The 24,982-nt window shown below is 41.7% G+C and overlaps 4 protein-coding genes across 8 annotated transcripts; 3 read left to right on the top strand and 1 right to left on the bottom strand.

Annotated features, from left to right (window-relative positions):
* Positions 1-68: 68 nt before the first annotated feature.
* mterf3 (mitochondrial transcription termination factor 3) lies at positions 69-2,499 on the bottom strand. 2 transcript variants are annotated; one of them, XM_029166686.3, is made up of 8 exons: positions 2,351-2,499; positions 1,745-2,058; positions 1,461-1,607; positions 1,166-1,355; positions 916-1,063; positions 742-813; positions 494-655; positions 69-367 (listed from the first exon to the last, which is right to left on the bottom strand). In XM_029166686.3, exons 2-8 carry the CDS (start codon positions 2,049-2,051, stop codon positions 173-175), a joined length of 1,221 nt encoding a protein of 406 aa, XP_029022519.1. In that variant the 5' UTR covers positions 2,052-2,058; positions 2,351-2,499; the 3' UTR covers positions 69-172. The 2 variants fall into 2 exon arrangements, with proteins under 2 accessions (XP_029022519.1, XP_029022518.1); XM_029166685.3 differs by having other exon boundaries at positions 1,733-2,058; positions 2,351-2,498.
* A 163-nt stretch (positions 2,500-2,662) lies between these two features.
* Positions 2,663-9,162, top strand: ptdss1b (phosphatidylserine synthase 1b). The gene is made up of 13 exons (XM_029166684.3): positions 2,663-2,982; positions 3,126-3,217; positions 4,218-4,262; positions 4,343-4,467; positions 4,687-4,845; positions 5,201-5,352; positions 5,494-5,635; positions 5,746-5,858; positions 5,998-6,063; positions 7,211-7,310; positions 7,555-7,614; positions 7,788-7,866; positions 7,954-9,162. The coding sequence occupies exons 1-13, from the start codon at positions 2,807-2,809 to the stop codon at positions 8,049-8,051; spliced, it is 1,407 nt and encodes a 468-aa protein (XP_029022517.1). The 5' UTR covers positions 2,663-2,806; the 3' UTR covers positions 8,052-9,162.
* Positions 9,163-9,639: 477 nt separating this feature from the next.
* nup153 (nucleoporin 153) lies at positions 9,640-22,317 on the top strand. Of its 3 annotated transcripts, none has more exons than XM_029166683.3 (22): positions 9,640-9,799; positions 12,456-12,672; positions 12,777-13,052; positions 13,383-13,522; positions 14,199-14,327; positions 14,503-14,619; positions 14,761-14,799; positions 14,970-15,023; positions 15,780-15,914; positions 16,014-16,066; positions 16,190-16,325; positions 16,424-16,579; positions 16,661-16,759; positions 16,852-16,936; positions 17,021-17,122; positions 17,218-17,838; positions 17,989-18,180; positions 18,377-19,375; positions 19,592-19,981; positions 20,115-20,339; positions 20,469-20,652; positions 20,829-22,317. In XM_029166683.3, exons 1-22 carry the CDS (start codon positions 9,641-9,643, stop codon positions 20,914-20,916), a joined length of 4,596 nt encoding a protein of 1,531 aa, XP_029022516.2. In that variant the 5' UTR covers position 9,640; the 3' UTR covers positions 20,917-22,317. The 3 variants fall into 3 exon arrangements, with proteins under 3 accessions (XP_029022516.2, XP_029022514.2, XP_029022515.1); XM_029166681.3 differs by having other exon boundaries at positions 15,780-15,926; XM_029166682.3 differs by having other exon boundaries at positions 9,643-9,799; positions 12,459-12,672; positions 15,780-15,926.
* A 135-nt stretch (positions 22,318-22,452) lies between these two features.
* stmnd1 (stathmin domain containing 1) lies at positions 22,453-24,791 on the top strand. 2 transcript variants are annotated; one of them, XM_029166687.3, is made up of 5 exons: positions 22,453-22,674; positions 23,283-23,436; positions 23,535-23,683; positions 23,780-23,908; positions 24,000-24,791. In XM_029166687.3, the coding sequence occupies exons 1-5, from the start codon at positions 22,606-22,608 to the stop codon at positions 24,294-24,296; spliced, it is 798 nt and encodes a 265-aa protein (XP_029022520.1). In that variant the 5' UTR covers positions 22,453-22,605; the 3' UTR covers positions 24,297-24,791. The 2 variants fall into 2 exon arrangements, with proteins under 2 accessions (XP_029022520.1, XP_055368831.1); XM_055512856.1 differs by having other exon boundaries at positions 22,659-22,731.
* Positions 24,792-24,982: the final 191 nt, after the last annotated feature.

The raw sequence follows: 24,982 nt of genomic DNA, 5'->3' as shown, positions 1-24,982 counted from the left end.
TAAGAAAATATAAGAAAAACCTTCTCTATTTTATCCTGTCAATAACCAGAAATTAATTATTCAGAACAGTAGTTACTGACTGATACATATTATTTACATTTATTAAACATTACATTTACAACAATATACATTTCGTTTTCTGTTGTCCTTTTTAATTCCCCCGTAATAACATTCATAGTGTCTTTTGGAACAAATAATAATCTTCAAGCGTGGCTGAAGCCAGCTCTGTGCAAAATGGCTCATCTGGCAGAGACACCAGGCGGTCCAAAGAGATGTAGTTAGGAAGGGCTGGATCATACTGGGCTCTTCCAAGGTACTCAAGGAACAGGTGGCGCTCTCTGATGCGCAAGTATTTAGAGTTCAGGACCTGTGGTAAAAATATATTTATGTTAACTCCTACATGCACTTACTGTAAATGTATGATGATACAACTAACTACTGAATATGGACATTAAAATAATTCACATTGGTAAACACCAGCAGAATAATGTACCTGTGGGAATTTGGCAATCAGGTGGTGAGGGACCTTCATGTTGTTGTGGAGGAAGTCAAATATTTGGGTTAACTTCCCTTTATTAGCGGTCAGCACTTTAGGTACAGCAAAAACAATGTGCTGGATCTCATTTTGCTTAAAGCCAAGCTCTATTTGACACACCTAAGAACAAAATCGCAAAATGTTAAAGTGGAGACTCTCAAAGATTTGACTAAATAATTGCTATTGTGGTCTTTTGCCATTTGTACCTTTAGATTTTCTTTAACAGGCTCTAAGCTGCCACACAGCAATCTGGGTAGACGAGCTACAATGTTCCGGGTCTGGAAAAAAAACTGCCAGAATTATAATGGCTTCTAAACAAAGTCAGCATTCACTTTTGTGTTTGAATTACATTACGCTGTAGTAAAAATATGTAAACATACATTTGAAGCACTGGTGTTAAGCTGCTGCTGATAAAATCCCAGTCTGTTGTCCAGTCTCTTCACACTGAAGTTAAGCAGATACGGAGCTCTGGACACCATTGATGCCACGGTCTCAGAGCTGAACTTCTTTGACTTGAGATAGTTCACCCTTTGCAGTTATCAAAGAGATTTGTGGTAGGTTCAGTTACAATGATGGAAAACAAGCAGACATGTTATTAGTACAATACGAGAATTTATACTCTTATGTTACCTGGTCTGCAGGTTTTCCAAACTTTCAGTAAGAATGTAGGGGTTGGTTGTTATAATGTAGCCAAACCGAGAGTCCTCCACCCCAAGCTCTTTAAGAAACAGTAGCTTTGGGGCCACATCTGTGTCAAAGTCAAGCCTCAGCAGCATGGTGCCCACATTGGGCTTTTGTTCCAGCTTCCACAAGTTAACACCTGTTAATAGGTAAAGCCAGAATGATAAAAAAGGATTTTGGTGAATTCATGTTTCTGAGTATTACTTTTTCATTTTGATTAAGTGCCTTTGTAACATTTTACTACCTAATTGCACTAGCTTCCTGAGCATCACAGACTTGTCAACATAATCTCTAAGTGAAAATGAAGCTGGAGGCACAGCTGAAGGGACACACATGCTGAGAGCCTCTTCATCACTGATCTCCTCTAATGCTGAAAATTCAGCAGCAGCATCTACAAAAACACAAAGAACAACACATAATGAACAGTTATAGCTAACTTTTAAAATTATATTAAAACCAGCAAGTGTGATGATTTAATTTGATTGTCAAAAGTACCACCAGGAAATCAATACCTACCTAATAACTCACTTTGAGTCTCAGGGACATTATCGCTGATTGGCACCAGGCACTCTTTGTGCTTCTCTTCCGTAGCATCAGTTGAAAAATGATCTAGAGTTAACTCAGTATGAGAGGACATCTGATGTTTCCACCTCTTTCTGGCCTCCGCTGCTGTGTGATTCCCCCTGATGGGTAAGCATGCATTTCCAACTCTGTTGTATGTCCAAATGACTGTAAAGCTATGCCCAAACTGAACTGAAGCCTGCCTGGTAACAGTTAGTGACTTCTGACAAAGAGTTCTGCATCTCACACACAGCTGAGCACAGGATGAAGCCATGACCGATCTGCAGAAAAAGAAGAAAGGTGACACGTCTTCAAGCCATTAAGAGAGTTGTTCTACCTACTCACAAAGTCCAAAGCAAAAATGCAATATTATAAACAATGTTGACCACATTACTATTTCATGCACGTGTGTATAGGTTTATTAAAACTGTATTTGGTGTTAATAAATATAAGCACTAGCTAAGTAAAATGTAACATTGTCCTAACATGCTAGCAGGCTAACGGAACCCTTTAAATAACACACACGACAAAGAAAGCGAGATCTTTTGAACAAACAAAGAGATTTTAACTTACGATTTTTGGATTTGAGGACTTTATAATCACAAAACCCACATTGATCACTGAGCGTGTGGCAATGTCAACTGCTTCACGTGCACATTCACGGAAGACACGGACGGAAACGTCACAACGTGGAATGTACCACAAGCTCGTGTTTGTGGGTGTGGCTTACACACTTAATGCAGCCATAATGGTGAAATACTCAAACTAATAATTTTAAATGCATTTAGATGCTACTTATAGAGATTCGCTACTGTAGTTGCTGTTTTTATGGGATGCAGTGGTGTTTTTTGCGGCAGCCAGACCCCGCATGTTCGCATCCTGACCGCCCCTCGTTGAAGCGGTGGCGCTGTCCGCCTTTCTCGTGGAAGTGCCCTCCACTATTGATTGTACGGCTCTTCGCTATTAAAGCAGTTTAGTTGTTTAAAAGTGTGGAGGAAGTGGAGGAAGTCCCCCACGTCAGGCGGCGACATGGCGAGCGTGAGCCCCCGAGCGCCGCGGCGGAACGACGCCAACTATAAGCTGCATTTCCGTATGATAAACGAGCAACAAGTGGAAGATATCTGCATTGACTTTTTCTACAAGCCTCACACCATCACACTGCTGACGGCGACTGTGCTCAGTGTCATGTACTTTATGTTTACCAGGTGAGTCCCACTTTAAGAGCTTTGCACTTTAAGTCCAGTTTAATGTAAATATTTTAAATCTAATGTGATTGTCTGCCAGCTGATTGTTGAATATCCAAGGACTTCAACGGTTTGCTCTGTTAACGGTTGATGTTGTGTTACAGGAATGATGCGGACTCAGACGATAACCTCCGGGTCGGTCTCTTAGTGGTTGTCTCCTTCTTCCTGATCATCAGTGTCCTGGCTTTCCCTAATGGTAAATATACTGACAATGCATTCAGGAAATATGATACATGTTGGCATCAGGTCAGAGATGAAAGTGGAGACCGTTATGGTCCAGGGGATTTATTAATACAGAATGAGAGGTGTCAGGAGACAAAAACAACTGTCATTTTCCATCAGTCATCTGCATCGTCATCATCATCATCATCATCATCATCATCCTAGTCCCCATCCAGCTTCTGCTTCTTGGGACCTTTGCCACCATCCAGGTTTTGCTTCTCAGCATCAGAGCACTGGACTCTGGGATATCCGTTGCCAACTTTCCCACTTCCTGTGGTCACCATAGTACATTGACCATTGCCCTCATGTTTTCTTTTCCCGAGCTGCACTTTGCCAGATGATCCTCTAGTTGAAGATTGTAGATCTTTTACACCAAACATGTTCCTGTAAGAGTATATCAGAAAATTCCTTAGTGTACCTTAAATAAAAATACACATAACAAGCAGCACTTGGTTTAACTCACCTTTGTTGAAAAAGCTTTTTAAACTGTTGTAAGTACTGTATATCAGGTCTACTAGGCTGCTGTATTGTGCTGCCAGTTGCAGAAACCGGCCCCTCTTTTATACTTGAGTGGAGCTTAGGTTGGACAAAATGAGCCAGTTTGGATGTCTGGTGTCCATTAAGCTTAATGTAGGTTGGACACAACTGCTCCAGTTGCATGAATGCATATGGCTTAATTGTCCAACCATAAGCATTTGCACCAACTAATGTTAAGTCTAGAGGAGCTCAATCATCCAACTAATAGCAGTTTATCCAACCGATGTCAGACCTATGAGGACCTCAATCATCTGAACGTGTGCCATTTTGTCCGTTTTGTCCCACAATGAGCGGCTTTTGTCCAACTGATGGTAAACCTGGGAGGACCTCAGTCGTCCAACTGTGTAATTCCTTATATTGTCTCTAAGCATTCCATTCAAGCGTTCTTTGCACAGCAGAAACACAGTAAACTTTACTCATGATGCTTTCTTCATTAGGACCTTTCACCAGGCCGCACCCTGCAATATGGCGCATGGTGTTTGGTGAGTGTTCAGCGTTACATACATCTTCTTCATAGATTCAGTTACTTGTCCCTAATTTCACCTTTCTCTGTCCTACACAGGCCTCAGTGTTCTCTACTTCCTGTTTCTTGTCTTCCTACTTTTTCTTAACTGGGACCAAGTGAGGACTTTGATGTTCTGGCTAGACCCAGATCTGCGCTATGCCACTCGTGAAGCCGATGTCATGGTAAGGATGGTTTTTGAAAATGTGTCCGAGAAACCATACTAATAAAAGTCATATCTCTCTTCATTTGAGTTTTTTTAAACAAAGTAAAAGTTTTACTTTGTCTTTGAGCTGACATCAAAATGCATGCACTTACTATAAATGTATGATGTAACTCTGGCAGCTTTATCGACAGATGAATTTATGCCTGTTTTTGTAATACAGTAACTTTTACCCCCACAGGAGTATGCTGTAAACTGTACAGCCATAACATGGGAGCGCATTCTGAGCCACTGCGACATCTTTGCATTTGGCCACTTTGCAGGCTGGGCCATGAAAGCTCTGCTGATCCGCAGCTACGGCCTCTGTTGGACCATCAGCATCACCTGGGAGTTCACAGAGGTAACACCACACGTGTTACCTCTGTGTGTGGGCACACAGCTGTCCAAAGACAACGCTTAGGTCTAGAAGACCATGCAGGAAAGTCATTACTTTAATTTATAGTGATCCAGCTAACTCAGCCCAGTCTGTGCAGCCAACAAAGGCTGATAGTTCCAACAAAACATGTCAAAACAAAACCGTAGTATCAACCTTGATTGCGGCTAATTGATTACTAAGGAGTTTACATCACAAGACTCAGCTTAAACAGATTCACCCCATTTAAGCCACAAACATTTATTGTGTAGACTTTGTGTTTTCTATCAGATTCTAACCTCTTTCTGTCACAGCACCCTAAACAAATGCTGTTTTTTTGCAGTTATTCTTCATGCACCTTCTCCCAAACTTTGCGGAGTGTTGGTGGGATCAGGTGATTCTGGACATTTTATTGTGTAACGGTGGAGGCATCTGGCTTGGCATGGCTGTCTGCCACTTTTTGGAGATGAGGACCTACCAATGGGCCAGTATCAAGTCAGTGATGTTCTTCGTCTTTTGTATTTGATATTAAATATGCAGTTGTTTTCAAATTACAATTCTTGTTAACTCAATCTGCAAAACATACTTACATGAAAAAAACTGGGTTTGACAAGTTAAAATATATTTTCTGTTAAGGGAAATCCACACCACCACAGGGAAAATAAAGCGAGCTGTGCTCCAGTTCACACCAGCCAGCTGGACCTACGTTCGCTGGTTCGATCCAAAATCCTCCTTCCAGAGGTTAGCAGGCATCTATCTCTTCATGATCCTGTGGCAGGTAGGCTTTTACTAGCGCTCCATCTTTTCACTGTGAACCTACGTATTGAATATACATTCAGTATTGCTATTATGAATTCTGTAAAGTTCTGTTTGTCTTTCTTTTTACAGCTTACAGAGCTGAACACATTCTTCCTCAAGCACATCTTCGTATTCCAGGCATCTCATCCACTCAGCTGGTGTCGTATTCTCCTCATTGGAGTGATCACTGCTCCCACTGTACGGTAAGTTTGGTGACTTTTTACATGAATTCCATGTAGTAATGTTTGCTGAGAATGAGAATCATTTGTTGTTTAATTTCTTGTAAAAGTTATCACTGCTTTGAAAAATGCCTAAACTTCCTATTTCCTCGACCCTTTTTAGGCAGTATTATGCATACCTGACAGACACTCAGTGTAAACGAGTTGGAACACAGTGTTGGGTCTTTGGGTAAGTTATTTAAGTGCTGTCTGTTTGGGTTTTCTAGTAGTTGAGGAACAGGTTTGGAAGCTTCACTAGTGTTAGTGTTTAAAAACAGGGTGGACCAGTAACATTGCACATTTTTGCATTAATACTCAATACACAAACTCAATTTCTGACCATTTTATTGTTTTCACAGTTTCTAGATTTTTTTTTATTGCAGTTGACCAATGAATGAACAAGATTGTTGTAACTCGGATTAGTTTTATTTTTAGGCTTTAATTAGCGTTCAGTGTTAGAATTATTTTTTTTCTGAATTCATAACACTATATAGTCATTGACCTCTTTCTACACTGCAGTTGATGCCCCTAGTCTCCTTCAGTTACTATGGCAACCAGACGGTCTCTCTGTCTGCATTGGATGCTACTCTCTTGTGTAAGGTTCCCCCCCACAGTGTAACCTTTTGAACTGAAAAATGTTCGCCTCTGCAGTCTGGATTTCAGGAGATGGGAGATAATAACACTGTAGATCAGGTCTACTAGGCTGCTGTATTGTGCTGCCAGTTGCAGAAACCGGCCCCTCTTTCATACTTGAGTGAAGCTTAGGTTGGACAAAATGAGCCAGTTTGGATGTTTGGTGTCCATTAAGCTTAACGTAGGTTGGACACAACTGCTTCAGTTGCATGAATGCATATGGCTTAATTGTCCAACCATAAGCATTTGCTCCAACTAATGTTAAGTCTACAGGAGCTCAATCGTCCAACTAATAGCAGTTTATCCAACCGATGTCAGACCTATGAGGACCTCAATCATCCGAACATGCGCCGTTTTGTCCGTTTTGTCCCACAATGAGCGGCTTTTGTCCAACTAATGTTAAACCTGGGAGGACCTCAGTCGTCCAACTGTGTAATTCATTATATTGTCTCTAAGCATTCCATTCAAGCGTTCTTTGCACAGCAGAAACACAGTAAACTTTACTCATGATGCTTTCTTCACTGAGAACATGTTTATCCATTTAGGCTGTATAAGTGTTATATATTTATAGAGGCGATCCAGTGCAGTGATGTGCCATTTCCAAGAGAGGGAGCTATTGTTAAATACAGATGATCTATTCTTAGAACGTGTAAATTCTGCAGGACAATGAAACAATCTCATTGCTCTATTATATTTCCTTTTAGAGCCATTGCTTTCCTGGAGGCTCTTGCTTGCATGAAATTTGGCCACGACTTGTTTTCCAAGACACAAATTCTCTATGTACTCCTGTGGCTTCTCTGTCTGGTAAGAAAAAAGTGTGTGCGTGTGTGTCTGTTAAAGGACAGGTTTCACTTCAGTACAGAGTCGATGTATGTAAGTTATGTAACCATTGTTTCTATGCTCTTTGAAAAGGGAACTCCACATTTAGTAATTTGACCAACAACAACCTTAAGGACTAGAATCCACATCAATGGTCACAGTAACGGTGTCAAGCATTGTTGTCTCTGCCTGCTGCTGATTAAATCTGTAATCTGTTTTTACATTTTAGGCACTTATCACGCTTCTGTGTTTGTATTGGATGGTGTGGTATGAACATAAAAAAATGAAGGTAAGGCGTTACATTGTTCTTTTTTTTTTTTTTTTTTTTTTTTTTTTTAATCGAAATATTTGATAATGATTTTTAGACTTCCTATTCTGTTCTGACATAAGATCAAATTAGAGGAGCTTATCTTATTCATAGTTGTCAAAAATGCCACTAATTTTTGAGCTTTCTGCTTGCAGAGCTTTTCTGTACAAAGTGAGGACTGTGATGACAGCAGTGCTGTTGACTCATGTGGTTTTCTCCCAGATGGTGTTTCAGGTCAGTCTTATCACAGGCAGACTGGTGACAATTCTTTACTAAATCCTAGTCCAAATATTAAACAAAAATTGTCTTGCTCTTTTATAGATCAGAAGGAGTCCTTGAGAAGTTCACAGCCTACAAAACAGAGAACAGCCTCAGCGAGGAAAAGATTTGTTAATGACAATGGAGGAAAAAGACAATAAGAGGTCTGGCTCTAAAAGCTTCAAAAAGCTGCATAGTTGTAATCGGATTTGGATGTGGTAGATTCAGCTTTTAAAATTAAATGACACAGACGAATTCTGTGTTGTATTTCAGGTTAAACAAGTTTTAAATAAACCTAAATAATCAAGGTATATGCTCTTCATTTGAAGGAGAAGCTGATTAAACTGCAACAACTTCCATTCTTGGTATTTTGCAGCCATCACTACTGCCTTAACTGACTCAATGTTGTTTGGGTGCTGGGCACTGTGGGACAGATTAAGTATGTCCATTTAAAGAATGAATACACTGTACATGCACTAACATTACTTTTTGTTTTGTTTTTGCACATAATCTCTACCTGTTACGTTATTTATATTTCTGTTTACTGCGTCTAATAGGTTTACTAGAGAAACTAAAGATCACATTAGATGGTGTGTATGATTATTTCATATATTTGTGTTCATAATAGTTTTCCAAAGTGACCACATTTTGCACTTGTTTGTAATATAGTAATGTAGTAGTAGGAAATGCTTTAACTAATCTGAGTAATAACGAAGTGTAACTGACATATTTTACATCCTTCCCCTTTTAAGCTTACATAAATGTGAATATTGGACATTTGTAGCTGTATGTTATTTTTGAAAACTATGAAATTGTTGAGAAGAAAGCAAGTGGCATCATTTTTTTGGCATCCTGTCAGAATACTGTGACTTTTTGTATTTAATAACATCAATTATAAGAGGATAATTGGTTTCGTATATGATTGTCATTGAACACATTTTCTGAGCTTTTATTGATCCCATTTAATAAAATGCGATGGTAATGGAAGCGACTGGTGTGCTTAAGCTGTTATTAATTTTGTTGAATAACACCATATAAGAATATTTTGCATTCATTGTTCTGCTATTTTATACCCTTTATGTTATGTTTATTGAATTTATTTAGCTGTTACTTGAATTTTATTGTCTGTAGCACCAGGCAATGATTAAACCATTCTGAACATTTACAAGCGACAGGCTACACTGTAAAAATGCACTACTTTGATTTCCTATTTTTTAAGAGGGTGATTTTGCTTGATTTTTGCACAAACTAATAAATGTCCACATATCATGAGTCTGCTTATTGTTTTTACTTTTCAATATTTTTTGTTTCTTTGTATATTTTACTACAGTAACAGACTGATTTTCTAATGTTACCATCTACTCTTACAATACAACACACACACTAGATGGTATATGGTACTAGATGGTGATAGATGGTAAATAGGAGTCTAATTATACTGATGTCTAGCGTAAATTTTTGTTTGTTAATATTATTACTATTTTGATTCTTTTCCTACATCAGGAAGTTCAACATGTTGGTAATTCCTGCTTAAATAATAAGAAATAATGTTAAAACACAAATATTTCTTTATGGCGTTTAAATCCTTCTGAGATGTGATTTCAACAATAACACTAATTCATGTCACAATCTGTAACAACATATTTTGTACATATATTTTAATAAATTATTTAAGATAATCCCACGTTGGAGCCATAGTCCTTCGATGAAACCCACCTCTTTGTTATGTTGAGACACTACATTTCCCATAATGCTTCTGTGGAGTGGCCCACTGTGTTGGATGACAGCTATCCGGCGCCGAATTGCCGATAGTCAGTCAGACGAAAGAGCCATGGCGGCCACGGGTGGAGGGAAAATTAGAAGCAGGAGATATCATATCGCTTCTAAACCTTACGCCAAGAGTAAACAGGTAAATCGATAGAAAGTTTTCGCGTTAATAGCGCTCAATGAACAGATTATGCTGACTATAATGTCATTATCTCACAGCTTTTGTTATTGTTTTGTTGGAGATATTTCATGGCCTGCTGTTAGCGCTCGTGGCCTCCACGCGCTGTTAGCATGTCAGGGAGATGCTATTGAGCTAGCAAGTTGGCTGAGGTTAGCAAAAGCAGTCGGACTTGACAGGTCAAATTACAGCATAAAGAGTCGTTTAGCTTGGATAAACGATATTTGCTGAAGCGCAAGTGCAGACCTGACACCTTCGGATCACCAGCCTGAACTCTGTTAGTAACTTATTAGCATCAGCGAAGCTAACGGAAAGCGAGGAAGTAGAACTGTGGGGGTTAGCTTATGTGGCTAGGGCAATGTAGCATTGGTTAGCAGTCATTGTTGTCTTTTAAGTTTGGAGGCGCCGCACCGTTGCCGGTAGAGGTGACATGATCGTTTAATTTTAAAATTCGTCAGCGCACGCCTACTTGTAACTAGCGTTCACGTGGGAAAACATTTAACATTGTGCAGTTGTCGTGTCGGGAAACATTTTCAAGTGTAGACCCAGCTAACGTTAGCCAAATCTTAGCCAACTGGATTGCGTAGGAAACGTTGACTGATAGGGAATCCACATGGTTGCCTGAGTGGCTTCTCTTGCCGCTTGAATACACAAGTCCTGAATTTATACAGGTCTAATGCATTGACCTGTCTGCCAGTCATTACTCAGGATTTTCTAGTACACTGTCATTTCACATTAAGTTGCAAAGTGTTCTAAAAAGTGTAAGCAACATTACTAATAATTTTAGTATTAGATAAGCTTTCTAATCATTTAAAGGTAATTATCTGGATATAATTTTGGGTACACTTAAAAAGAGACAGGTTTCTATGGGTAATGGGTGTGTGAGACATTAAATCCCCACGTTGATGAGATGGTTTTCAGCGTTTTCTTTTAGGTTTATTTGTGAGGGCACAAACAAAATAACAGCCTTTTAATTTTTACTATTCATTTTAGAGCCTAGTTTTAGATTAAGTTTTGTATTCTGGAAAGTCATTTAGTTACAAGATAAAGTCATAACATTAAGCATAAGCAATAATTACTAGCTATTTCCCTATAAAGCATTGAATAAACAACATTATTTAGTCCAGGCTTAGGTCTAGTCTTTTATGCTACCTTAGATGCAGCAGTGTGGGCCAAATACTCTGTACTATCCTGGAGTATTTTTGTAACGCTTACATTTTAATAAATAAGAAATATGCAGAATTGCATGAAGTTCGCAAATTCTGAAGTTCGCGCATCTTTAATGGCGGAATACAAAATAGGAGTGAATGCCTCAAAAAACCTTCCAACTAGTGCTTTTCTACAGGTTAATTTTCTGCTGCAGCTTGGTTTAGTTTAAAAAGCAGAAGATGCGTGTTGGGACGTGCCTAACTTGCACCATCACAGTCATTCATCACAGCATTTGTAACTGTTGCCATTGGAATTTGTTCTTGTCAGGAGAATTATCATTGGGAATTTTACCTTAAATTGAGATGCACTCTCCTGCCCAGGTATCAAGCATGGATTAACTTTAGTTTCGGGGTCACATGCAGGAATTATACCCATTCTCAACTAGTTATGGTTCGGCGTATTTACACAGGTTAAAGTGCAGTGTGGTCCACAGGTGCATTTCGTAGATAAATAGGAAGCAAGAGAGACATTTATCAAAAGAAATATGCTCCCACAGGTTACAGAGCAAGTACACGAATAGATGTACCAGATGTATTGAAGAAGCAAGTGTCAACTTACCACTCCATCTTCATCTTTGTCACCAGAACACAGCAAAGCCTACTGTCCAAGGGCAGACTATGCTGTAATTAAAACTGTATAATATGTATAAAAAAGCAACAAATGTGTCTGAAAAACATGTTAGGCATTTTGAACAGCTTGTTTGGTGTTCTCTAATACTTTTAATTGGTCATTGCATTCAAATTAAAACTTTAACAACAAATTCGGTATTAAGTTATCTATCTAAAAACAAACAACTTTCATAGATAATGTTTACTACCATTAATCAGTCAAAACATTCCACAGCATGAGATTTGATGGCTCTTTGATATATTTATTTGACCTTAAATGTCTAAAGTCTGGTTCATATCATTTACACATGCCAGTTTTTTTGTCAATTCCTAGGAATTTTTCAGCTATCTGTTGTCACAGAGGAAATGGAGGTATTATTTTGTGTGTGGTTTAGGAGTTGAGACTGGATTCTAGCGATTTGAAATCATCCAGTATTAGACCACAACACAGTGCAGTCCAGAATCACTTGCATCACTGCTACACATAGCATAACAGTGCTTGACCCAGATTCAGCCTTACAGAGCTTGTGTTTTACTTTGTATTAAAGCAGAATGACTTCTCACTGTGAGTAAGGGTGCACAGCTGATTCTGATGTTAACATGCGGTGTTGAAAGCTATATAATATATTTAAGAGTAGCTGTTTTAAATTATTTTGAAGGCCTCTGAGGAAAGCGTTGACAATGACGAATTTTTCAACAATATATAATTGCTAGCTTTTTGTTTCGGTCGTAAATCCACAACATAAGGCAATTGAAGCATTTTCATTCAGCCTCTGGCTTGCCTCTGTTTCTTATGTCCTTAGCAGTCAGGCCTCATCAGTCGAGTGACAGACACTGTGAAGAGCATCGTTCCTTCCTGGCTGCAGAAATACTTCAAGAATGAAGATAATTCTGAAGAAGGAGGGTCTGTGCAAGGAACAGAGCAGAACTGCCAGCCACCACTTCCACCTAATGGCAGTGAAGAGGGGCCTCCTGCTCTTGATGGACGTGACTCCCCAGAACCTGGCACCAGTTTCACAGGTAAGGAGCCCATTATGTATTTTTGGTAATCCTGTAGTAGACTATCAAAAGAATGTTGTCTACAAAATTGCTTAACCTGTTTTTTGTTTTTAATTTTTTGGCAGAGCCCTCAACAAGTCGGGCATCTCTCAACATTCAAGAGTATGTGCTTTCTCGACCCCCTCTGAGTCGCTCGCATCTTCATTTTCCCTCACTGGATCCCTCCTCCCCAAGCCTTGGGACTTCTAGCAGCCTCTTCTCCCAGCCATCCACCTCATCAGCTCCTGGACCTTTTTCCACTGGCTTCTCTTTGGTCAAAGAAATTAAGGACAATCTCTCGCAGCACGAAGATGATAACATCTCAACCACAAGCGGGTTCTCTTCCCGCGCCTCTGACAAAGGTAAGGATGAAATTTTGTAAATTTGTTTTCTGTATATGATATAGTTAAATGTTCTGTGTAACATTAAGTTAGTGAACAAATGACATGAAACTTTGCATCAGCACAGATTATATTATAATGATGATTTTGGATTATGTTAAATGGTCTGCAGAAACTCTAACTACTCATTAGGCTTCAGAGCAAACAGTTTGTGTAAATGAGATCTCTCAGCAGCAAGAGGCTAGTTTTGCTGACTGTCTTCTCTCTTTTTATGCCTAGGCTCAGACTCTATGGTGGTAATATTTGTATACTTTTTGCAAAATTGTCTGAGGCAAATCTTGCTTTTTCCAGACGTCCCCACTTCCAAAACAGCATCACTCCCCCAACTTTGGTGTCCAGATATGGAAAGAACAAACTCTGGACCTCAGCCTTCACAGTCAACTTTGAAAAAGCCTACTTTCAACCTGTCTGTTTTTGGAACATCCTCCAATGTGAGTATCTGTGTCAGGACAAGTTTACTAAAAGGACACATCACTGCCTTGAAGCTCTGCATTTTAGTGGCAGGTTCTAGGCTGTGCCAGTGAAGTATTAACAGACATTAATATCAAATTTTGTCAGTCGAATGTCTGATAGTTTTATACAAACTTTATGACCTTTATTATTTTTATATACATATTTATGTTTACATAAATTGTGATCAACCAGGTTTTATTTAATCTAAAGTTTGAAATATAATAGTATTATTGTTTAAAGTGCAGATTGTATTTGCAGTTTTATTCACTATGGTTTAAACTTTGTTACGTATGCAAGTATCAATTTTATTGGCCAAGTTTGCACAGGACAAGAAACTGGATAGTCTGACACTGTCTTTTTGTCTTTTTTGTCCTCTCTGATGGAATGGAACATAACATAAAAATTGTGGCACATATATTGCACCTTGTCCTTGTTTTATGTTATGTTTTATGTTAGTGTCCAGTTCAGCTCAGACACAGCCTGGGGGAGAAGCTGGTTCTGTGTCTGTTGGTTCTGGGGGCTATAACTCTGTGGCACCTGCCAGAGTGGAGGAGCTTTTACAGTTTTTGTGTGGGGTCAGCAGTGATACTGACAGCCCATTTATGCTAATTAATTTGATCCTGGTGTGAATGAATTTATTCTTTTCTATTCCAGTCATCATTAAACAGCACAGTGCTGAACTCCAGTCAGCTTGGAGATTCACCCTTCTACCCTGGGAAGACAACGTATGGTGGTGCAGCTGCAGCCAGGAGCTCACGTGCTCGACCTGGAACGCCGTACCATGTGAGTTAGCGCACATTATAATAAACTTGTGTATTTGTATTTGGCCGTAACTACAATCCTCATTTGTTACATTCAAATGAATGTTCTGAGCAGTTAAATTATGACACAGACAAAATGTGTATTAGATATGAACTAAATCAGACTAGCAGACTAAACTAGCTCATCTGATTGATAGGCTCCTGTGAGGAGACAGATCAAGGCCAAGCCTGCTGGTGCTCAGCCTTGTGGGGTGACCAGTGCCACAGCCAGACGCATCCTGCAGTCTTTGGAGAGCATGTCAAGCCCTCTCGCTGTAAGTATTACGTAGGTGCACGCAATCTGTCCAGTTTAAACCTGAAACTGTAACAGTGGCATGGCACCTAATGTTGAGTAAAATGTGAGTAATCTCCTCTGAAGTATATTTCGCTAAAATATTTATGCACTTTATCTACAGGATGCAAAACGAATCCCTGCAGCATCCTCCATGGCACCTGTAAGTGTTTTGTACTAATAGATTGCACCTAAACATACATAAACACTATAATTATTCAACATCTAAATACTATATAATTATATCCAAACCATCTGAAAATAGCTGATAGATTTGTCAGAAGCGACACCTAAACTTACGCTTTTGTGTTGTTTTCATATTTTTTTTTCTAGTCAGTAGATGGCACAAATCTAGACGTTTCACATTTCCAGTCGAAAAAGAAACGGGTAAGTCTACATTTGGACATTTTTTTGATGCCTGGTTTATCAAAAGTCAAACACGGTTTTGCATTTTTGCTCTGATTTAATATTAACTGTGCTAATTTTCTGTATTGGTTTGCTATACTCATTGGGAAATACAGCTCTCTGTTTCCTGGTAGAGGGTTTGAGTGCAGTACACTGTTGTAAATGAAATGGGGTTTTCATTGCTCAAACCACTTGTTGCAATTTGTCTTCCCGTCATTTTCCCCTGGCCTTCTGCCTGTTGGCCTCCTTCGCAGTAGTTAACCAGATTTTCCTCTGCAGGGACACAGTTGTTCATCACCCACACGTGTTGCATGTCTTTACACACATGCAAGTAGTGTAGGGGTTTGCTAGACTGTGCCTTAATTGACTGGTAAAAAATGAGTGTGTAGTGTTTTAAGAGTCTACTATACTGCTCTTCTGTAATAACAGTCATGCATTCCCAGCTGTGACAGCTGCTTTGTAAACCCTAACAATGGTCTATTGACCCTCACGTCTAAAATAAGAGAGCTCACTGTGTAAAGCTCATATCCTGGCTAACTACTGCTTTGGGGATTTAACTTGGCAGGGGCCAAAATAATACTTTACAAATACACAAATGATCATTATATGGGTCTGGCAATGAACTGATTCATGTGTTTTTAAATGGCCACACATCTAATTGCATGGCAAATGGTCTTATATTGAATAATAATTCTCCATCCTAATGATAAATGTCATCTTCATTTTTGTTTATTTCAGATGGATCCTGGCCTTCCACCAGTGCAGAAACTGGTGGTTCCTACCACCACACCAGGAAACCGTTCTGTGTCCTTCAGGCCTACATTAACTCCTGGAGGTGTGAGCCGAACTCTGGAGAGGACGCCAAGAGAAACGGTCAGAAACATGGTGCTGCATCATTTTGCACCACAGTTCTTTTCGCCCTGTATTATTAAACAATAATGATAATAATTTGTTTCTTTGTTTTTACCATAGCCCACAAGACAATTACACCAACTACCTAATGCAACCCCAAGCCCATCTCAAAGGTAAAAATGAAATAAATAATAATAATCAAATTAAATTCAGATCTTTACTGAGAGTTACTTGGCTGCTTTCTTTTTTTTTGTAACTTTGTTTCTTCAAACCCCTTTTTTTTACCTTTCTGTTAGCACAATGACTTCTAGTCGTCCAGTCTACCCTTTGTCCAGCACGCCTGCAGCCAGCAGCACCAGCTCTGGAGGTGGCAAGATGAAGAGGGAGAGGACAAGTGCACGGCCCACCTCTAAACGCCCTGAGGAGGATGAGGTGACTACAGCGGCTGACATGCCATAGATTTCTACTGTGTTCATTTTAGATGATTTATTTGGAATGCAGCTTTGCGTTAATGTATGTTTTTAATTTAGGTGGCCAGTGTGCCCGACCTTCCCAAGATTTCACTTCCCATCAGCAATGCAGCCTTGCCAACCTTTAGCTTCTCTTCCCCTCTTCCATCTCTTACCACCATCAGCACCACCCCTGTCACTGACACCACTCCTGTTAAGGAAAATCCAACAAAGAAGGTTCGTAAGCATTCTCTTTCTAGTTTTTTTTACAAATCTAAAATAATATTTGGGTAATATTAATATCTTGTCTGCTTCTAGGACTCGTTGGTGGCCTTGACACCCCCTTGTGCACCTTTCACCTTTTCCTCCCCCATTGTCAAAGCAACTGCTGCTAGCCCGCCTTCCTTTTCCCCTTCAGTACGTTGATCTATTCTTTGCAATTAATTACGTCACCAGCAGGTTGCCACATGTCTTGTTAATAAATATAATTTTTCTTTTCATCATTATAGGCTGGTTTTACTTTTAGTGCACCTGTAGCAAAGATAGGCCCCTCCATGTCAAATGGGAAGCTGGCTTCTTCTCTACCAGCAGCAGGTAGTAGAGATATTTCCAGATGCCCTAGTATTGACTGTTTTCCTATCAAATAACCCTTGATCTCTGTTATGATGTTTCTTACAGTGAAGCCAACAGCTGTCAAAAGCACAGAAGATTTTGAAGGACCGTTTAAACCAGCTAAGGTCCTGAAGGAAGGGAGCGTGCTGGATCTCCTCAAAACACCTGGTTAGATACATTGACACATTTTTGTGTCACCTTGTTAATTTTTTGCGTGTTTGTTTACAAAGTTAAATGATAATTTCAATTCTATGTCCTCTTAGGCTTCGCTTCTCCCGTTGCTCGGACTTCCCCAGGCCCAGATGCTTCTCCCCAGAAGATCTCCACACGATCAACTACTCCTCTGACGTCCACTACATCCTCCCTGTCTTCTTCAGCAGGGTGTGGGGATTTGTTCAAAGTTGCACCAGGCTGGAGCTGTGACGTCTGTTTGGTACAGAACAAACCAACAGACACCAAGTGTGTTTGCTGCACGGCACCACAGCCTAGCACTTCACCCAAATCAATGAATAATAAACCTTCACCTGCAACCTCCGCTGCAGTGGCAAGCAGCATGAACTCCACTTCCATCACCACAACCACTACAGGATTTGGCGCAGTGGTTTCCAAACCTCCTGGAACGTGGGACTGTGATACTTGTCTTGTTCAAAACAAACCTGATGCAGTAAAATGTGTGGCTTGCGAAACGGCCAAACCTGGGACGGGCCTCAAACCCTCATTGACGCTTCCCTCTGCGTTCTCAGCTGTTAACGCTTTACCCACAAACAAATTGGGATTTGGAGACAAGTTCAAAAAGCCTGAGGGTGCATGGGAGTGTGATACATGTATGGTACAGAATAAGGCAGAAGACACGAGGTGCGTGGCCTGCACAAGCACTAAACCAGGTAATGTGACAATGGTAATGTTTGTAGAATATCAGAGCTGAATCTTGCATTTTATCAGGTTGTGGTAAAATACTTTAATTTGTGGAGTCCTTCTTATAGCTGTAGAAAGGGGTAATGCAAATTAAACATGTTCTTGTCCTATCGTTACAGGTGCATCAGCTGGAGCTCCAGCAGCATTCTGTTCTCCAGCCACCACTGAATCTGTGTTTGGGATTGGAGACAAGTTCAAGAAGCCAGAGGGTGCCTGGGAGTGCGAGGTCTGCCTTGTGCAGAACAAGGCAGCTGATGTACAGTGTGTCGCTTGCCAGGCATCTAAACCTGGAGCTAAGCTGGAGCCCAAAGGTAATAACAGATTCTAATAGGACATGCCTTTTTAAAATGTTTTTCCAATCTTTGAATGAATTAAAATATTTTTTATCATAATAATGCTTCAGCTAATGCTTGGATTTAGGGGTCTTAAATAGAAAACGGTAATTTGTTTTATTTGCAGTTATATATTTTTTTCCTATAATGTTGATATGGTCTTTTTTCTTTGTAGCTTTTGGGTCATCTGCTGTTGGGACAACAGGCTCCTCTGCCACTAGTTCTGGAGGTTTTAAGTTTGGCACGTCTGACAGTACCTCAGAATCCACATCTGGAGGATTTAAGTTTGGTATACCAGACAGCACCTCAGGATCTGGAGGATTTAAGTTTGGCACATCAGACAGTACATCTGGATCTGCAGATTTCAAGTTTGGAGGATCATTTTCAGAGTCCTCTTCTTCACTGGGTGGATTCAAGTTTGGAGTCCCATTTGGAAACTCTTCTTCAGAAACCACTTCAAAGGACACTACTGCCCCATCTGGGTTCAAATTTGGTAGCTCATCAGACGGCTTTAAATTTGGGGCTGCTTCTAGTGATGACAAAAAGTCAGACCCAGCTGCTGGTTCAGGGTTTCAGTTTGGAGCTAGCAGTGGGCCAGTGTTTGGAACTGGATTATCTAGCACAGAAAACTCTTCTAAAGGTGGCTTTTCTTTTGGAATGTCAAAACCTGAAGAGAAAACCCCAGACACCACCACCATCACCACATCCTCTGTTAGTTTCACTCCTCTTTCTGCTTCTCAAGAAAAGAGCGACAGTGCAAAATCATTAAATGAAACCACATCAACAAACACCAACGCAACGAGCACGAGCTCCATTTTTGGGAGACTGGGAGAGCCAAATTTGTCTGCAACCACGCCACAAAGCAGCACCACTTTTAGGTCTTTGCAGGCCGATAAAGCACCGGCTGCTCCCACGTTTACTTTTGGGAAGCCAGAGGAAAAGAAGGAAACTTCTACTGTCCCTGCTCCATCTACATTACTCTTTGGTGCTGCTAGCAAAGAAGCAGAGGCCACACCAGTACCAGCAATTTCAGGAGGTTTTGCCTTCAACAAGCCTACTGCTCCAACAGAACAACCACCACCTGCATTCACCTTTGGCAAGCCAGCGGACAAGGGCGAAGCCGCTGCTGCAGAGGCTCCAAAACCCTCCTTCACTTTCGGACAAACTGCTACAGGTATTTAATTCTTTAAATGCCTAGGTAAACTAACACACAATAGCGCCATGACTTACTTATTTTTGATTTTACCAATATTCCCATACATGTGTAAAATAAATGATGGTCTAGTAACTAGTTAATAATTCAAATGTTTATTAATTTAATTTTAAAACTTAAAAATCGTCATGTGTTTATCACTTCGGTGAAGTAGTAAAACTTAACTCTCTTCAACAGAATCGGCTGCTCCAAAACCAGCATTTACTTTTCTGGCTAATAATCCCACCAGCACCACCAACTCCACCACTTCGACATCCTCCACCTCCGCTCCCAGTCTCTTCGGTGCCAGCAGCAGCTCCACCCAGTCTCTAGCTCCTTCCGCAGCTCCCAGCGCTTTTGTGTTCGGTCAATCGGCTGCAGCCCCCAGCGATGCTGCTCCTTCTAAAACGTTTGTCTTTGGCCAAAGTCAGGACAATCAGACTTCAGCATCCTCAGCTGCTCCTCTGAACTCCGCCCCAGCCTCAGCTCAGCCCTTTATCTTTGGTGCTCCTGCCAGTGCTGCTCCTGCTCCAGCTGCTCCATCTTTCAGTTTTGGAGCAACAGCACCCTCTGCTGCTTCATCTTCAGGTCTGTATATGTTCTTGGTTGTAGTCTGTTTTGGCTTGAGAATCAACTAGGAAACGTTTTATATGTTTGAAATGTTTTATTAGGTATAATATGTTTACAATAATAATAATCTAACTGACTTTTTTTTTTCCAGTGACTGCTCCATCTACAGCTCCCCCTCCTTTTGTGTTCAGCTCAGCTCCCAGTAGTGGGTTCGGGGCTGGCCAGACTCCTTCATTTGGCGCATCTTTTGGATCTGGATTCACAGCTTCACCCTCTCAGGCACCCGCCTTTGGAGCCAAAACCAATGCAGCGCCGGTCTTCGGTCAGCAGACCAGCTCGGCAACTGTATTTGGAGCAGCTGCTAATGCTGCACCAGGTAGGTCACTAAAATGGTTTAATTGCTTTTCAGGTTTCTATGAATGCCATTGATCCTCACATTAAAACAGTTAGGTGTAGCACTATATTGATAAATTATAATTGATTTACACATGTTTTATATTTTTAGGTGGAGGCTTTCAATTTGGAGTAACCAGTGCATTTGGAGCCACAAACAACACCTCAGGTGTGTTTACCTTTGGAGCAGGATCAGCACCTTCTCCTGCTCCCATTGCCAACCCGTCCATTGCACCCCAGCCTGGAGGACCTGGAGGTGGATTCAACTTTGCACAACCCCCCACATTCAATATTGGGTATGTTGTAAGTCTTTGATTACACCTGTAGCTGTTTTCACATATTCACTTTAGTCGATGTATGTCAAGAGTCCAGTCCAGATATTGTGTTGAGTTGTTTAGCTTGAATAAAATGTCCATTCTCTTAAGTCTGCACTAAGTGACTTTTACATTTATGTACTTTTTCTCTCTTGCAGATCAACTAAATCTTTCCCTGCTACTCCTGCTGCACAGCAAGCAATTGCTGGACGCAAGATCAAAATGGCAGTGCGACGCAGGAAGTAGAGCCCTGTGGGTTCGACTATAAGGCAGACATGATTTGACTGTTTCCCATTGAAGGCTGAATAAAGAATGGGGTCAACTTCACAAACACTGAACTGAGAATTAAACTGAGCTGATATGTCAGAGGTTTTCACTTGTAGATCAGAGTTGTCATTATGCGAGACCATCTCACAAGGCTTCTCAAACAGTCGATTGAACAGCATCACTGACTTACTAAATAACAATCAAGCAAGGACTCCCTGCTCAACACGGAAAACAAGCAACACATTCATATCTATTTTCAACCCCGGCAAATGTCTGCTAAACCTGTGGCATGACTTTTTGTATTAAAATTGCAAAGGCAAAAACTGCGGAACTAAAGAGTTGTGAGTGTACACGATATAAATTAGTACGATTGATCAGTTATGAGCTGTGATATGCAGAGGTAGTAAGAGCTGTGCGGCAAATCTCCAGTGGTAATCCTGCAAACCGATGAGGCTGCTCCTTTACAGGAGTCGAGGTGCTGTTGGGTGTAGCCATGGTGTCAGTGCAGTGTGCTGTATGTACAGGGATGAGTGTGTAATCTTTGTGGTGAATGCAGTGTGCTAGTTTTTTTTTTCTTTTCCCCTCTAATGTACAGACCTGAGGTGTGTTTGGTTTCTTTGTACATGCTGAGGTTGCGTATCTGTATGCGTATGACAGGTGTTACCTGGGCCGCTAGCTAGCGCCGCCACAGGTGAGCAAGCAAATGAATGTTAAAAACAAATCCAAGGGGCGGAACGAAGGAGCGCGTGGTGTAGAAGAGGGGAAATGTATCCATGCACTGTGGAGGATGGACCCGGTCGGAGGCTTAAACCGCCCGTTCAGCTTTTAGGACTTTGTAAATGCATAGTTTCAGAGCTCTGTTACATGTTTGGTTCTTTGGCCTCTCTGGTTCACTCCACTACGCTTTTTGTGCCCTCTTGTCCTTAAACTCTCCCTTTACCTCTTTCTGCCTCTCCCTCTTTCTCTCTCTCTTAATTGGCCTTTGAATATTATTATACAAACCTGTAAATAGTGATATTTTTTTTAATCTGTGAAGTTGATTTTTTTTGTGTTACCAACTCTGCATTCAGCATTTTTGTCGTAGAATTTATGTAAATTCCTATATTCAAAGTTGCCCAAATCCATTTAAAAGGAGCTTAAATGCAAATTGGTGAGCCTTTAATGACTAAAGGTATATTGGCTTTTCTGATCCACTTTTGTTTGGACCAAAACCAGTATTGTACAAAGTATTAAGTATATATTTTTCTATTGCGTGTTTAAATGGATGAGGGTGACTTTGGATGATAAGGAAGTCAGTTTAATTTTAAAGCCATGATTATTACTGGGTGAGTGATAAATCTTAAACCATGGATAATTACGTCAATAAAACTCTAAAAAATCCTTTTTTTGTTTTTTGTAAACTAACTTTTCATTAGCTCATCACATCGGCATTTGTGTTGGAATAAAGTAAATTGCATCAGCGTCTGCTTCCTGGGTGTCGCCTCTTCGGCCGGGTCACTTTTGTTGTAGCAACGGCCCCTAGCAACGCGCCGGCTCCATGGAGACGACGAGTCCGTCCGCGTGAAGGAATGCGAGGCTTCTCGGGTCAGCACGCGCGCAGGGGGTCTCATTGAACGTGACACTGGTGACTTTTATGGGCTGATTCCGCGTCGTGTCTTCGAGGAGAGAATGGGCTGCGGCGGCTCCACGGACAACGCGGTCAAAGCGCTGACACGCGAGGAGGCGACCGGAGACGAGGTAGGCGCCGCTGGCGCTCAGTAATTAAGACGAGGGGTCGGAGGCGACACATGGCAGGTGAACAGTTCATTCACAGTGAAGGAGCTTTAAGTGCAGCTTAAAGCGTTTGACCCCGAGAGGCAGAGCTGAATACATCACGGCCTGATCATGGCTTGAGTAACGGCAATGACACTGACTGAGCTCTAATGGAAGATCTGTGTGTCATCAGTTAAACTTATTACCTAAAACTGTTTTTTAGGGAAAACCGATGATTAAAATATGCTCATTTATCTGATTTCAAATGACACTTTAAGTCACTGAATAGCAGTTAAACACGAGGTGACAAAAATAACCATAATGTCTGATCGATTATGTTATTAATAATATTGGATGACTGTTTAAATGTTAGATGCAGTGGATTAAATATACGTTATTCTTTTGCTAAATACAAATATTATGACATATAATATGTTACTGTGTATCACCAGTGTCTCTAAGCAACTGTGTTCAACACAGATTCCACCATGACAACATCACATTTATGACACCCTGCAGAATGAAGCATGACATGTAAGCGTTTTGTTCGTTGTTTTCTTCCTCATTGATGAAACGTGTCTGTGTTTCGCCAGGATGGCGGCGGAAGTAAACTTCGCAGCTGTGGGGACTCGGCCGTGTCCAAAGGCACCACCGACAGCGGGGTGGTGATGGAGACGGAGCTCCCCGCGCTCCCCGGAGCGGTGCCCGGCAGGCTCCCCCCTCTGACGTCGGACTGGATGACCGAAAGTGAGGCGGGCGAAACGGCACGCGCTGCTGCCTCACGCGTCTGCTGGACGAACCGGATGTCGCAGAACGTGTGCCAACGTCTCGGTGTGTTTTTACAGCCTCCCCGCGACGCCCGCAGCAGGACCGCGCAGCACCGGAGCGTCCCAAGTCCAGTGAGATCCTGGAGGAGCTTCTGAATCAGGGCATCATCCCAATAGGACAGAGCAGAGGGGGGAGCGGAGGGGCTGGAGAGGCCTACAGCATAATGGTGGCTAACTGGTCAAACTGGTTTTAATGGGAGCATCGGCCTACTGCAAACTAACATGTTGGGCTTGTGTGTCCCCCTGCTGTGGGTGTGTGGCAGCTAAATGACACAGAGGTGAGGAGGCGGCCTCCTGCCAGACTGGAGTCCCTGAAAGCCAAGAAGGAGCACGCCGTCACCAGCATTGAAGACATAGAGGAGAAGATACGACTGGCTGAAGAGAGGCGCAAGGTACGGCGTGTGTCATATCTGTGTGCGTGCGTGCGTGCGTGCGTGCGTGCGACTCCCTCTCACGCGTCTGCTTCCCCCCGCCGTCTCCCAGCAACGGGAGGATCAGCTCAAGCTGCGGCTGCGGGCCAAGTCGGCGCACGTGCGCGTCCGCGGCCCCGTCGCCGCGACGGAGGGAGACGGTGACGCGTGCGTCAGCCTCGTGGAGCCGCCGGAAGCAGCGCTCGGCCCTGACCCGCTGCGGGACAACCACGGGGCGGGGGGAGACGGCAGCGAGGAGGGGGAGGAGGAAGACGCCGCGGGCACTCGGGTGGAGGAGTTCCTCGTGGTCCAGGCGGAAGTGGAGAGCGACTCCAGCTTTCAGCACGCAGACAAACCTGGCCTGTTCTAGTTAATGATAACATTAAAGAGCCATGAGTGACTGCGCTGCAAAGAGGAGGAGGGAGAGAGCCAAAGTAATTCCTTCTGCACAGAGGAGGGACCCCTTGTTAATGTTAATATATACATTTGTGACTGTCTTACAGTTAAGGACGAGGCTATAGACATTCGACTGCAGGGAGTTCTGCCCATTGTAACTCAGTAACAGGCACTGAAATGTAATTTTCCTCCCAGTGCAGATATGATTTACCTCAGTTTTTGCTTTAATAGGTTAAACCAAGATTAAATGTTTTTGCCAATGCACCAAATTGATTTTTGTTTTCCCCTTTCTCTATGAATAATGTGAATGTTAGGGGCGTTCATGGGGCAGTTGTCCTGTTATACTTAAGATGGCGCTGTTACAATGTATCTGGATACAAGCTATATGGAAAATTGCAATATGCCAGCAAGTGCCTTGTTCAGACATGTGTAAGCTGGAGAGCGTCTAAATAAAGTTGCTTATGTATAACTGGTGTGTGCTCCCAGTTTCCCCCAGTGTGACTGCGATGTGGGTCCTCCGCTGTTGTCACAGTGAACTTTGACCTTTAGGTGTGCTCTGCTGAGAGATGAGGCCTGCAGCCGAATGGACGTGAAGCACGGAATTACAGTCACAGTCGCCTACGCTGCCCATTTTGAGAATGAGAAAAGCCCAGTTTGATA

This window comes from Betta splendens, chromosome 11 (assembly GCF_900634795.4).
Source record: "Betta splendens chromosome 11, fBetSpl5.4, whole genome shotgun sequence".
NCBI lineage: Eukaryota > Metazoa > Chordata > Actinopteri > Anabantiformes > Osphronemidae > Betta > Betta splendens.
Note: the sequence above shows the minus strand (reverse complement) of the source record. Positions and strands in the feature narration are given on the sequence as shown.